At 42.5% G+C, this 14,708-nt stretch overlaps 1 protein-coding gene across 7 annotated transcripts in view; it reads left to right on the plus strand.

The window, feature by feature from the left end:
- The window catches only part of LOC131549005 (zeta-sarcoglycan), a 304,880-nt gene extending 290,407 nt beyond the window's left edge, over positions 1 to 14,473 (plus strand). For 6 of the 7 annotated variants that reach the window (XM_058790756.1, XM_058790728.1, XM_058790764.1 and 3 more), the window contains one exon: positions 10,598 to 14,473. In XM_058790756.1, the coding sequence (XP_058646739.1) occupies positions 10,598 to 10,795 (198 nt within the window). In that variant the 3' untranslated portion in view covers positions 10,796 to 14,473. The remainder of the gene's footprint in view (positions 1 to 10,597) is intronic. The other variant, XM_058790734.1, reaches the window with a different exon arrangement.
- Positions 14,474 to 14,708: the final 235 nt, after the last annotated feature.

Consider the following 14,708-nt stretch of genomic DNA (forward strand, 5'->3'; position numbering starts at 1 on the left):
TTATAAGATTTCTAACAGAGGCAGTCAGTTTTAGATTTTTTTTATCAGTTGGCATTTATAATCCTGTGGAACAGGAAGTCATGACTGTACAATGTCATGCTCGTAGTCACCCGGGTGTGCTAAAAAATGTAAATATGAATGGGAATATGCTTCAGAGATATTTTACTCATAAGAATTTCTAGGGGTGCCAATAATTGTGGCCAACATGCATTAGAGAAAAAAAATCATCATGAGATTTTCTTGCAACTTCCAATTGTTTTCATTTTTTAATTCTTTTTTTTTGTGAATTTTTTTAATGAAAGATCAAAAACATAAACAATGCAAATTTATTTTCACAGCTGCCTTTGCTCAAATTTACCAATGGTGCCAATATCAGTGGAGGGCACTGTACATTTTCTGAAGAAAATATGAGTGGTGCTTGCCATGGGAAAACGTGGCACTTGGCACCAATAGTAATTAATAGCACTAATCATTTTAGCATCATGTCAACAACATGCTAACAACATGTTAATTGTGTTAGCATTATGCTAACAACGTGTTAGCACAAGTAAATGTTAAAACAAAATTAGCATGATTAACATTTTGCTAGCATGATGTTAACATGCTTTAAACAAGCTGTTAATGTGATTAGCATGATGCTAGCAACAGTATACCCCCATTTCCCCATGATATATGTTATCTGTACTTACAAGTAATTTGCCCACCGGCAACTATAGTTGCCGCTTGGACTTTTGACTAAGTATACAAAAAACGTCCCAGGTTACGTATGTAACCATGGTTCCCCGAGGGAACGAGACGCTCAAAGGGAGTCCTACAGAGAGCGTCTAGCACCACAGCGAGGTCCCAGGGAGGGACACGAGATCGTACCTGAGGCCTCAGCCTCATCACACCGCGGAGGAAACGTGTAACCAGGGGGTCCTTTCCCACTGACTGCCCACCAAGAGGGGCATGGTAGGCCGCTATAGCCGCCACGTAAACCTTCAGGGTGGAGTGGGTTAACCCGGTGGAGAAACGAGCCTGCAAAAACTCCAGCACTGTACCAATCGGGCAGTTAACTGGGTCAAGCTGGCGGTCTCCACACCACGAAGTGAAGAGTCTCCACTTCAGGGCGTACAGTTTCCTCGTTGAGGGAGCTCTAGATTGGAGGATGGTCTCAACAACCTCGGTTGAGAGACCAGAGGCTATGAGTTGTGCCCCCTCAGGGGCCACACCCACAGCTTCCACAACTCCGGGCGGGGGTGAAGTATCATGCCCTCCGCCTGTGAGAGGAGATCTCTCCTGACGGGAATCTCCCACGGAGAGCCATCGAGGAGAGAAACCAGGTCCGAGAACCACACTCGGCCCGGCCAGAACGGGGCTACTAGTAATAGACGGACCCCATCCCGGCGCACTCTCTCTAGAACTCCTGGGAGCAGAGCGATCGGGGGAAAGGCGTACAGACGAAGCCTCGGCCAAGTCTGTACCATAGCATCCAGCCCCAGTGGAGCTGGATGAGTCAGAGAGAACCAGAGGGGACAGTGCGATGTCTGATGAGTCGCGAACAAATCCACCTGAGCCTGGCCAAAAACTCTCCATATCTGCTTCACCACCTCGGGGTGAAGCATCCATTCCCCGGGCCTCGGCCCCTGCCTCGACAGGATGTCTGCTCCCATATTGAGATGCCCAGGAATATGAACTGCTCTCAGCGAGAGAAGCTTGTTCTGGGACCACACAAGGATCCGGTGCGCCAGCTTGTATAAGGGGCGCGAACGCAGACCTCCCTGGTGGTTTATGTAAAAGACCACCGCTGTGTTGTCGGTGCGCACCAGCACATGGTGATCTCTTAGGTCTGGAAGAAAGTGTTTGAGTGCTCGAAACACGGCCAGCATCTCTAGGCAGTTGATGTGCCACATGAGATGGCGACCAGTCCACAGACCGCGGGCAGGACGGCCACTCATGACCGCTCCCCAACCGGTGAGGGACGTGTCTGTCGCTAGCGTTACGCGGCGACAAGGGGCTCCCAGCACCGGGCCCTGAGACAAGAACCAAGGTTTCCTCCACATGTCCAAGGCACGTAGGCATCGCCGCGTGACCTTGATCATGCGGCGGGTTTCCTCGGGAGAACCCTTGGTCTTGAGCCACCACTGTAGGGGTCTCATGTACAGCAGGCCAAAAGGTATCACGTTGGATGCCGCTGCCATCAGACCCAGCAGCTTCTGAAACTGCTTGACAGTGAGTGACAGGCCTTCTCTGACTCTCGTGACTGCAGTGAGGATCGACTCGATCCGAGCAGGAGACAGACGTGCCTGCATCGTGGTCGAATCCCACACCACACCCAGATAAGTGGTCCTCTGTGATGGAGAAAGCACACTTTTCTTGGCGTTTAGTCTTAACCCCAACTCTTTCATGTGAGCGAGAACGACATCTCGATGTCGAACCGCCGTCTGCTCTGACTGAGCTAAAATCAACCAATCGTCGATGTAATTGAGTATGCGGATGCCCTGGAGTCGCAGAGGAGCCAGAGCAGCATCCACACACTTCGTGAAAGTACGGGTGAGAGTGCTAGGCGAAGGAAGAACCCGATATTGGTAAGCTTTGCCCCTGAAAGCAAACCTCAGGAACTTCCTGTGACTGGGAAGGATGGAGACATGGAAGTATGCATCTTTTAGATCTATCGTGACAAACCAGTCCTCGGACCTGATCTGAGACACGACCTGTTTGACAGTGAGCATTTTGAACTTCAGACGCATGACTGAGCGGTTCAATAGCCGCAGATCTAAAATCGGACGCAACCCCCCATCCTTCTTTGGAACAATGAAGTACCGGCTGTAGAACCCAGACTCCCTGTCGAGAGGAGGGACCACCTCGATGGCCTCCTTCCTCAAGAGAGTGTTCACTTCTTGTTCTAATACCAGAGCCTGCTCGGGCCCACTAACGTGAGAAAACCCCTTGAAAGGCGGCGGCGGGCGCCGAACTGAATGCGATAACCTCTCTACAGTCTGCAGGACCCAACGAGATACATTTGGCAGTAGTTTCCACGCTGCTAAATAATCTACTAAGGGAGCCAGTCTCTCGAGACTGGCCTCTGGTGTGCTTGGAGCTACTAGCTCGGTGCCCTGAAGCGGAGGACCGGCAGGAGACGGCCGAACTAGATGCTCGAGAGACCCCGAAGGGGTGACGACGCTCTCAGCTCCGCCACGCTTCCGGGCGGAAATACTGAGAGAGACACTCGCTGGAGATCGCTGCGCCCTGGAACACTGGCAGGGTTGGCAGAACGATCTCCAGAGGCGCTGAGGAGAGACGGACACCGTGTAATGCGGTGCACCCGCTCTTCCCCAGTAGGGGCCGCCTCAGCAGTCCCGGACTTATGGATGTCAGGACCGCTTCGTCGGAGGCTTCCCAGACTGAAGCACGACCCTCAGATCAGGCCTCGCCTTAGAAGCCCCGACTTAGGCGCCGCCGACCTCGGTCCCGCTGCGGGGAGCACGAGGCGACGCTCTGCTTCTGAACCTCTCTGTATGAAGAGCTGGTACGGCTGGGGCTGCTCCGCCCAGCAGCCCCCAGAGCTATCGAACGGCGAGGAAAAACCGCTGAAACACCGCCGCCTGTTTACGAGCCTCCTGGTATCTGTCGACGACGGAATTGACGGCGTCGCCGAACAGACCAGAAGGCGCAAGCGGGGCGTCCATAAGGAAGACCTTGTCTTTCTCCTTCATATCGGACAAGGTCAACCACAAATGCCTCTCCGCCGCCACCAGAGCTGCCATGGACCGCCCGATGGCACGGGCAGTCTCCTTGGTGGCGCGGAGAGCTAAATCAGCGGTTCTCCTCAGTTCTACCATATCCTCAGATTTTATTTGCTCGCCTTCGTCTAGCTCTTTTAGCAGGTCGGCTTGATACGCCTGTAACACTGACATAGTGTGCAGACACGCACCAGCCTGACCCGCTGCCGTGTACCCCTTGCCCACCAGCGTTGATGTTGTGCGCAGCGGCTTGGAGGGCAAGACCGGAGCCTTCAGAGACGATGCCGCGCCAGGAGACAGATAGCTCGCGAGCGTCTGCTCAACCCGGGGCATCGCTCTGTAACCGCAATCACTCAGCCCCGCCACATTACCATAATAATCAGAGGCGGGGACGAATAAGCGGGCCGAGAAAGGTTTCTTCCACGATCTCGACACCTCGGTGTGGAGATCGGGAAAAAAAGGCAGGCTCCGGCGCGGAGGTAGCGGCTTAGTACGCAGAAAGCGTTCATCTAATTTACTTCTCTGCGATTCAGCCTGTTTCTCGGCGGGCCAATCGATGTTCAACTTGGCAACCGCGCGAGTAACTACCTCCACTAGCTCTTCATACTGAGGGGATTGAGGGGGCGAATATTCGACGCTCTCCACATCAACCTCCTCGGAGGAAGATAGGAGAAGCGCCGAGCCCGCTCCCCGGGGGGAAGAAACCGCAGGACGGGCTTCCGATCCCAGAGAGCGGGCGGTGGATCTGGCAGGTGAGGAAGAAGATAGGGACTCGGGCCCGTCTCCATTCCCTCCACCAGATCCCGCTGCGAACCCTACGAGTGCAGCCGCCGTTCCGCCGTTCCGCCTCGTGCAGCCGACTCTGCGTGCTTCACTCCCAAGCAGACCACGCACAGACTGTGTGTATCCCCGCTCGTAATATAACGTGGGCAGGGAGGAACACACAGTCTATAACGCGATCCGCTTTCACCCTTATTCTTGGCCTTGGACATACTGTATTGCTTGTGTACTGACGGACAACAATAAATATGACTCACAGAACATAGATCGTGACTGACACACAGAGAGAGCTTTGCTGAATGACAGAAAGCTGAAGCCGGCTGCACCTCACGTGATTTTAAGCTTCCTGGTCATGACGTCACCCGCACCTGACGTCTCGCCATCAATTGGACTGATTACACATATGATTCAGAGCTTGATATTGCTGAAAGGCGTTCCCCTAGCGTTTTCGACGCAGCTCGAGTTCCTGAAGGGGAACTATAGATCTCTTGTAAGAATTGTTTTGTTTGGACGATTCTAGAGACCTTCATGATTATGTAGATGTATATAAGTCAACAAAAAATATTTATTAGTAACATGAAAATGACCTTGCCTTGGGAGGGTTTGCCTTTGCCATGCTTCCTGAAAATAGGAGTAGGAAGTTGACAGCCTCATGTGACAGGAAGGAAGTGAATACCTTTTTTCCCCCCTTGAAATCCTTTATTTGGTTGTTAGCTTGCATGTCATTGAAACATGGAAAACATCTAGAAAAATACTTACAAACGGAAAATGACAACTGCAGCGACTATAGTTGCCGGTGGGCTTAAATGGGTTAATTGCTTAATTGGCCATATTTGTCATGTGGCTTGTGGTCTAAACATTATCATTACTGTTTGACACTTTAGCCTCTGTAGAATAATTGGAAAGACCAGTATGCAGCCCCAGGTCCATAAACTTTTATCTTTGAAAGCTCCAACTATCATTTTATATTAGTAAATCCAGAAGTAAATGAAACGTGCGGCAACTTCACGCTAGAACTGTGTGATTGTCACGGTCATAGAGACAAGAACAAAAGAGATTGAGATCGGAGATCTCAGCAATCTGTCTGTGTTTTATAGCTTGCGACTCCACTCATCTCCAGAGCGTAATGGAGTGTGCGTTACACACCAATGACCTCATGAAATCTGATGGGTCACCTGTATGTGTTTCTATCCCCCGCCCTTCATTTACCTCTTACTGTCCTCCCCAGCCTTAGCTGTCTTCTCTTTCCTCGTCCTGTTCTCTTTCATTTGCTTCTTCTCTCCTCCAGCCGTGACATGGGAGAAATCATGCATGAAAAAATGTTTTGACCGGCTATAATTGGCCTTCCCTACACATATAAACATGCAAGTTTACGCACACACATTCCCTGATAGTGGTTCCAGGACTGAAAGAGGTTTGTAAACAACTCACCAACTGTTTTTTTTTTTTTTTTTTTTTTTATCCCATGGTTGACTGACAGTAATTCATACAGACACTTTCATTTGGGGCGGGTGCCATCTTTAATCCTCTCATAAGATGACCTAAATGACTTCCGTTCCGACTTCTTTCCCTTGTCTCTATCTCTCTTGCTCCCCCTGGACGGCCCCCTGTCCCTCTCGCTCATAGTGTCTCTCAGTAGGGGTCATGATAGCTGTCAGCAGGTGGTATCATTAGTCATGCCACATCTCAGAAAATTCCGAAATTCCGTCTCTTGGCAGAAATGGGAGAGTGTTTAAAATGGAATTGGATTTGAGGGTCCTTTTTGGGCCAAGGCGGCACTCACCGGTATAAGGTGACACGATGCATGAGGACATGTTGGCTAACTGCATGCCAAAATAGAATTTCAGTAATTTGGCAGTGAAGGGGATGAAGTGATAAAAGCATTTAGAGGACAAATAATACATCCTTAAAGAGAACTGAGACAGAAGGACATGTAACAAATGGGACTAAGGTTTGGGGTGGCACTTTTAGCGAAATAAAGAATGGAGATTGTGATTAATATAGTTAATCATGAAGTACCGATGATGACATTTCATTTAAGTTCCATTTGCATCAAAAATTTCTGTTTATTTTTATAGTGGTTAGTAGTATTGTAACCAAGCACAGGCGCACAGTGGCCCTAAAATGTATTTGGATACTTTTGGACACTTAAAAATGTCTGAATTTATTGCATTAGATACAAATAATAAGTGGCACCTGCAAATAAATGATGCTAGAGCTTTTCTCAGAATTAATTTCACATTTTAGAGCCTTTTATCTATTGTTTTTAACCAACTGGTCTCAAGGTAATTTGTTTGTGGATGTATGATGGGGTGATGCACCAAAATTTAGGCAACCAAAAACATTTGTCTGAAGCAGAGTAAATAAATGTTGGTTTTGGCCAAAATGGTTTTGGGGTCCAAAATTTTTGACTGAAACAGTGATTAGGCTCCTTTTGACTGTTTCAGTATCTAATTCACGATCTTCATTTGAATGAACTGTTAAAAATTAAATCCTAAGATCAGCCTTTTAGTCTATGTTGTTTTCAGTTTATGCATCAACAAAACTTCACCATACATTGTTTGTAGGGTGTCTGCCATCCAATAACCACAATAAGCTTTGTTCTTTGTTACTGTGGATATGAAATTCTGTACATTTTTTTGCGAAGTTCAAACAATAAATTACATCTTGGTGCTCTTTAATGTGATGGACAGTAACAGACCGCTGTAACAAGAAAATAAACATCATGTTTGAAAAAAAAGTAAACCCTACTGAGATGTGTCATGTAATTGCTGTAAGAGCAATTTGTTAAACATATGCACTATATTACATACTCATATATTTTCTATAATTACTTATTATTATTTAATAATTCCACAGCCCTACTAAAAAGAAAACGGAATCCAATATGTTCCAATATGGATTAATAGTGAATCCATAATAAAAGAAGGCAAGAATCATCAGTGGAGGGAATATTTCATGTCATTCTAGCTATGTGCAATACTTTATGGATCATAAAATCACTGTAGATGCTTGTCAACCCCTTGAGGGCAATTGCAGATGTGAAAGTGTAATGTTCTGCATTACTCAAGTGGGCTTCCAGTAAGTTATGTTTTAACCTGTACACTGCAAAGTGTGCTGAAAAGCCTTGGAAAGCATTACTGGATGTAGACCTTGACCCCTCCTTACATTTCAATTAACATTTTTTGTTCTTTATGCCTCTGTATGCCTTTTAAGGCCCATTACCTATTCTGCACAAATATGTTTGCATTTATTTATCCATCAAGGATTTTCCTTTACATTGATCACGATGATATATGCTAGTCCTTATACAAATTGTCCTGATCTTACTCCACTTAGAGGAACAAACATATGGAATATCATATATATCATATTTAATGCTGGTTGTTTGGAGCACTACATTACTCAATTTGCATTTAAAGAAATCTGTCAAACATGGCAGTTCATCTGAGGACTGCGTGTGCATGTCGATTGTATAAAAATCAAGTTCACTTTATAGAAGTGTTATATTAAAGTTTGCAGGGCACTTGGAGAGCAAAATGAAAAACTGACACAGCAAAAGGCGAGAGAAACAAACAATGAGAAACAAAGTGAGAGACAGATAGGGAAAGTGGCTGTGCGCTGTCCTGCTGACAGCAAAGCATCATGGGGCTTGTTTGTGCAAATGTTTATAGAGATATGCCCTGTCAACACCTCAGATACCATTACTTACAGTAATTAGTTCTTCCTTGTTGCCGTTTTCTCTCTCTCTTCCTCCTTTGTTTTTGTCACTCTCTCACAGCGTGTGAGTTATGGTAAAGATTATTTGGCCTTTCCTAGCTGTCAGAGCCAACAGACATTTTGGAACTGATAAATACATGAATCAACATATTTATAAATCAAAGGGCAAACAGGCTTTTAATGAAATGTAGTTTATGTCCCTGGTGATGTTCCCTCTCCAGGTCCATATCTGGGAATTAAATTTGTGTCCTTCAAGAGGAATTAATGTGCCAGGATTGTGTCATGTGTTTTCTCATAATCTTATACAACCAGCATTTTTAATATCATATTGCATCTTAGATGTTTTTTCAAATTTGGGCACTTTTATGTCCCAGGGCTTGCTTTTTCGTAAAACTAACTTACTAAACCTAAACTTTTTTTAAACACACCTTCAGGAGTTATTTGTAATACTTTTATACTTAATGTATTTGTGTTTACCCTTGTTTTACCTGGGGAAAATCAATGCAAACTGTGAAAATCTAAATTAATCAGATTAATTGCAAATTAATGGCACAACAATTTGGACCCCGAAAGATTAAAATCATAAATTGTGTTAAAGTGAGAAAAACACTGAATAGACATAACAAAAAGTAGATTTAAGCCGCTTTTCAAAAAGTAGATTTAAGCCCCCCCCCCCCCCCAGACCTGTTGCTGTCTGCGTTTGCATCGCAGCCTAAATTATAGGCAAAGAATAGGCAAATAGTCTGGTGACATAGGTCTGCACGTTTCTCAATACCAAGTAACCTACGCAAATTTCGGACTTGTACCCTCTGTATTTCGGGACAATGCAATTTTCAATTTTCCTTACAATAAGACGAAATATGATATCAAATACCACTGCCTCTATTCGTTTTCATTTAAAAATATTAATAGCCTCAGAAATGTAGTTCAGGGAATGTACATACAATACAAAAACAAAATATATCAAACAATTTTCATTTTCATTTTCATTTGAACATATTAATAGATTAATAGAATAATAGAATAAAGATCAAAGACTACCTGTTAAATTTACCCAAAACTAATTATATCTTATGTTTAACCACTAAAGAGACATCAGAGCCAGCGGCAAATGTCAGAAGGACTAGCCGAGTTGAGGCTGCTCTCGTCCGGAAACATGAACACTGAGCGCCCACTGATCGCATGGAGCTCACGTCTCCGAAATCAGCAAAGCACATTTTCAAATAGGTGCTGTCTTTATAAATAAACCGCAGTTGAGTTTTAAACAACGACATTCTCGCCTGAAATACCTTTACAACTACATTTCATGACACAATAACAGTAATATTTTGAAAACTATGTGAATAATTTCCTGGTTCCAATAGATCCTGGTTCCTGGGTGGAAACACACCGAGTACCGCCCCAAAGTCCCTAGTTCCTGGGGAAAGTTCCTGTGGTGGAAACGGAGCTTTAGAGGAAATATTTTGAGTCAACCTAGAATTTGCATCTGAAGTGACTTTTACATATATTCACACAGACTGGTCAGAGGTGGCATAAATGCATTTACACTGCAATTAGGATAAAACAAAAATATATGCATACATAATTATATGAGATGAATGAGTTTGAATAGCATTAATATTGGTTCAGTATATTCAATTATTTTCTTCAAAAAATTATATCATGCTCTAATATGAAACTAAATCACATTTGTAATCATGCAGATATTCAGACGCAAAAAAAGCATCCTTGCTCATTTGATATTGCTTTTATTGTATTTATTTTGTTATGGCTTTCAGAAAGAAATGAGAGATGTGACAGAATTCTCCTTTGATGCATATATACATCACACACCCTCATATTTTGATCAAAAAATGGCTACTTTTCACCTTTTGGTCAAGAACCAGCCACTGAGTATCTTTCAAAGATCTGATGCCACTAACCTTGCAAACTTCAACAAATGCAGTGTTTCCAGGCAGACTGGTAAAACCCTGTGAATCTTAACTGAAGCTGTGTAAAGCCAGCCATTGAGTTTAGAGCTTGCAAAACTGGGAACGTACTGGCCTTTTGTGTGCAATAAGCATCAGATAGTGAACAGACTGTGGGGGTCATCTGAAGCTGGAAAATGGTGTTGAGGAGATACTAAACAACACACACACAGACAGAACTGGTCAGACTGATGTGCCTTTCAGGACATTCAGGACAACACTGTTTAATTCTGTATGCCTCACATAATGATATAACCTTTCATCGGTGTGGTGTTTTTATATGAGTAAATGCAACTTAATCCTAAATTACTGTTATTATGTTGATTTATCTGAAGTCTTTGATTATAACGTCTGTCTTCTCGTATTATTTCTCTTCCCCTTTTCTCTCCTCGCCTCTCCTCCTCTCAGATCTTTCTAAACGCAAACTCAATCCGTCTTGGAAATCTTCCACACGGGAGCGTGGACCCTTTGCTCGGTCCAGGGACCACGTACCCCAAACAGACTGTGTACGAGGTGTGCGTATGTCCCAGCGGCAAGCTGTATCTGTCTCCTGCAGAGAGCTCCTCCACCTGCCAGACAACCAACAGTGTGTGTCTCTGGAGCTGAGAAAGGTGGGTGGGCCATGGACCACCCAGCACCAGAAAGGCCTTCCTTCACCTTTCCACTCCTGCTCCTTCCCTTCCTCCTCTATTTTCTCTGACCTCTTTTCTTTCTCAAGACACTTCTGTTAAGCTTTTCTTTTATCCACACATCCATCCGGCTGTCCATATCCCCATCCATTGGTCTGCCTAGTATCCATATCTATCTATCTATCTATCTATCTATCTATCTATCTATCTATCTATCTATCTATCTATCTATCTATCTATCTATCTATCTATCTATCTATCTATCTATCTATCTATCTATCTATCTATCTATCTATCTATCTATCTGGCTGTCTGGCTAGTTACCTATTGTAAAAGCTTATTTATATCTGTATGTCTGTGTGTCAGTTTGTCTGTCTGTCTATCTGGCTAGCTGTCTATCATGAAAACTTATATCTCTCTCTCTCTCTCTCTCTCTCTCTCTCTCTGTCTGTCTGTCTGTCTATCTGTCAGTCAGTCAGTCTAGCTATCTAGCTAGCTAGCTGTCTATCTATCATAAAGACATATAACTGTCTGTGTTTCTGTCTGTCTGTCAGTCAGTCAGTCTGCCTTTCTAGCTAGTGTTAGCTAGCTTTTTATCATAAAAGCATCTATCTATCTGTCAGTCAGTCAGTCAGTAAGTCAGTCAGTCAGTCAGTCAGTCTGTCTGTCTGTCTGCCTAACTAGTTAGCTAGCTAGCTTTTTATCATAAAAAAAAATCTGTCTGTCTGTCTGTCTGTCTGTCTGTCAGTCAGTCTGCTTGTCTAACTAGTTAGCTTTTTTTTCATAAAAGCTTTCAGTCTTTCAGTTTGTATGTATGTTGGTCAGTCAGTCTGTCTGTCTGTATAGCTGTCTGTCTGTCTACTGTAGCTAGCTAGCTGTCTGTCATAAAAGCATCTGCCTGTCTGTCTGTCTGTCTATCTATCTGTCTATCCATCTGTCTGTCAGTCTATCTCTCTGTCCATCCCCATTTCTCTTCCACATTGACCGTACATCACTCTTTCCCATTTTTGTCATTTTTATTTGTCTTCTTCCTTCTCTTGTCTATTCTCTTCCTCTTTCAATTCATCCTCTTTCCCATCTTCCTCTTCCCCTTTGTCCTCTCAAGCAGAAATCAGGAATCATTAGGCGTATCTTGGCTCGGTTGAAGCTGCATCTTCCCAATCTGTAAATGGAGCAGAAACTCTCTTGTTTTTTTTTGTTTTTTTTGTGTTTTGTTCCTCTTATTTTTGTATGAGCGTCTGACTCAGTGGAGGATTGCGAATGTGTGCCGGGACGCTGGACTGCACTCGTGAATGAGCACACACACAGCGACCCGCAAACGAGCGTCTGTTTTTCTAAAGAAGATACAAAGGTGCCTTTGCTACTGTTAGTAAAGCACATCACCTGCTACTCTCCCTCCACGTGCAGTAAGACTAAACTCCGCTAGGAAAACTGACCGAACGAACCCTCTCCTCTCTTTTAGTTCCTGGGTCAAAAAAACACTACGATAAACAGATAGGAAAACAAAAACTTACTTTCCTCTTGGATGTTTCTTTTTGGAAAAAAAAGCACAAGATTATGCCATGTACATAACAACATTAATAAATAATAATAAAAAGAGAAAGTTTATTTTAAAAATTTTGTATTCAAGAATGCTTGATAACATTTCTTTTTTTATTATTTAGGTCTCATGGACATTGTTTACATGTACTATGGTGAGTTAATGTTAAAATAATACTGTTTTTTCTTCTCCTTTTTTTTTAAAATACTCTTTACCTGTTATCAACCAAATTCAATTGTTGGATTGTATTTAGGTCCTAACTAAAATTGATCCTGCCAGTCAGAAAGAGGTGCCGTAATCTTTTCCCAACTCTATGGTTATGTTTTTTATTTTATTTAATTTTGTGTGTGTCTTTTTTATTCCCTCCACATGATGTAGTGTAAAAATCAATACTGCAAGCTTATTATTAATCATCATTCTTACATTATTTACTGTTTTCAGTGTTTCGGGCCATGGACCACTGCACTTGGGTAAATTAAAATATGATTTGGAACGTTGTTTCTGCAAAAAGATTTTAGAGTGAATGAAAAGTAAACTGCCAATGTAGAATAACCTTTCATAGTGTTCTGTAGGGAAAAAGTTTTTGTCCCATTTGGAAAACTGTATTAATGCAAGAATAGCTCCTAAAATATAATTTCATAGTAATAAATTAGGTGGTAATTAAAAACAGTTCTAATAAATAAGCAACATGCACAAAATTTGGAGCCATTCATGTAAAAATCTAATTCCAAAGAGGTTATCACACTTATTGTACAGCAGTAATCCAATAACACTTGTGTTTTGGGCTGTCATCAACCTCATTATGACACATGAAACATTGTCGTTTGAGAATTTTGACAGTAGTTTTCTTCGCTTGCGAGAGACATAACAAAGTATGTTTGGCAATAGGAGATAAAAGGTGAAAAATAAAGTGATCGCGCCTGTAATAACTGAAGTATACCTCTAAGTTCAAAAACTCAACTTTGTTTTTTGGATGACAAAATCTGGAAAGACGATATCCACATATGCCCTCATAAATGTTCAAAATACGGATGAACCTGGATAGCAAACTCTAGAATAACACAGAACGGGCTAAAGTATAGTAGTCTGAGGTGCTTAGCATCAAAATAACTGTTTATTTATTTTTGTGTTCACGTTCAGTAGGAGAGAAGATTTCTTAAGCGAAAACAAATATATATTTTCTTATAAATTCTATGCAATGTGTTTGTAAGATTGCTGTGAGGTTGGAAAATTATTCAGTTATATAAGAGGTCAAAAATAATGTCCTAGATTTTCTTTTCATCATAACTCCAGTATTATAACACTCAAATTAAACTGGCTCATGAAATGAGTTTGAAAATAATTAAAAATAAACATGAACTGATGAACACATGCAAATATGTTTGTTTGGGATATTAAATATCTTTATTTGGGAGATGAAACCCAAGCACTGTCTTTCTCTTCGTTCGCTTCCCATGTTATTTCTCACCAGTTTTAGAGTCCATGGGGAGTTGATTTATTTTCTGTGAAGAAAAGTAAGGACATGTGTTACTCAGTCGCCCTGTCTCTGTCTTTTTATTTCTTTATTGTCTGTCCATTTTCTATCAATGTTTGACTAGAATGGGTAGAGGCAGGCAGAGGCAGTCTTTGAGGCTTTCGAATCAAATTTACCATGAAATAGAACATCTTCATAAAAGGATGAGGTCAGTGCTTTGGTTAGGACTCACTCCTCTGGCACCTCTACTCTCATTTGGAAAAGCAAAGAGGTCTTATAAAGCTTATGAACTCTGGGAGAGAAGCTAAACATCTGAGGAGAGCGAGGGCCATAAAAAAACGATTCATTCTTCACTGTATTTTGTGCTCATAAATTTTGGCCCACTATTAAAAACGTGTTTTGAGTGTAAAACAAACACCCTTCATGGTTTTTTGCTTGTTTGTTTTTTTTCAAGCACATGTACTATTTTTCGGTCATTGCACTTTATTTACCCTTTACAGTATGTGTTTTAAAATGAGATTCGAAGGTGAAATATGATTAAATCTGTTTCCAAGGGCTTTGAAAACAAACTTTGTTGAGTCTTGAGATACAGGTTCATTACAAATTCAGTGTGAATTTCATACTTATTGTTTAATGTCATCTGTACTACAGTGTTTGGATTTTGAAAATGATTAAAATTAAAAAAAAAAAAAAAAAAGCTTTCCTAAACAATGAATAACTTGTCTAGGACAAAACAGCTGTTGACTGAGTTCACTTGGATTGAATAGCGTCTAAGAAGATTGCCTGAATTTAATTGTAGTTGTATTCTGCTCTAAATAATGAATGTTTATGAGACTTCTCATTGGCATTCAGAAGGGAGAAACACGTTGAATAAAG

This window comes from Onychostoma macrolepis, chromosome 01, assembly GCF_012432095.1.
Source record: "Onychostoma macrolepis isolate SWU-2019 chromosome 01, ASM1243209v1, whole genome shotgun sequence".
NCBI lineage: Eukaryota > Metazoa > Chordata > Actinopteri > Cypriniformes > Cyprinidae > Onychostoma > Onychostoma macrolepis.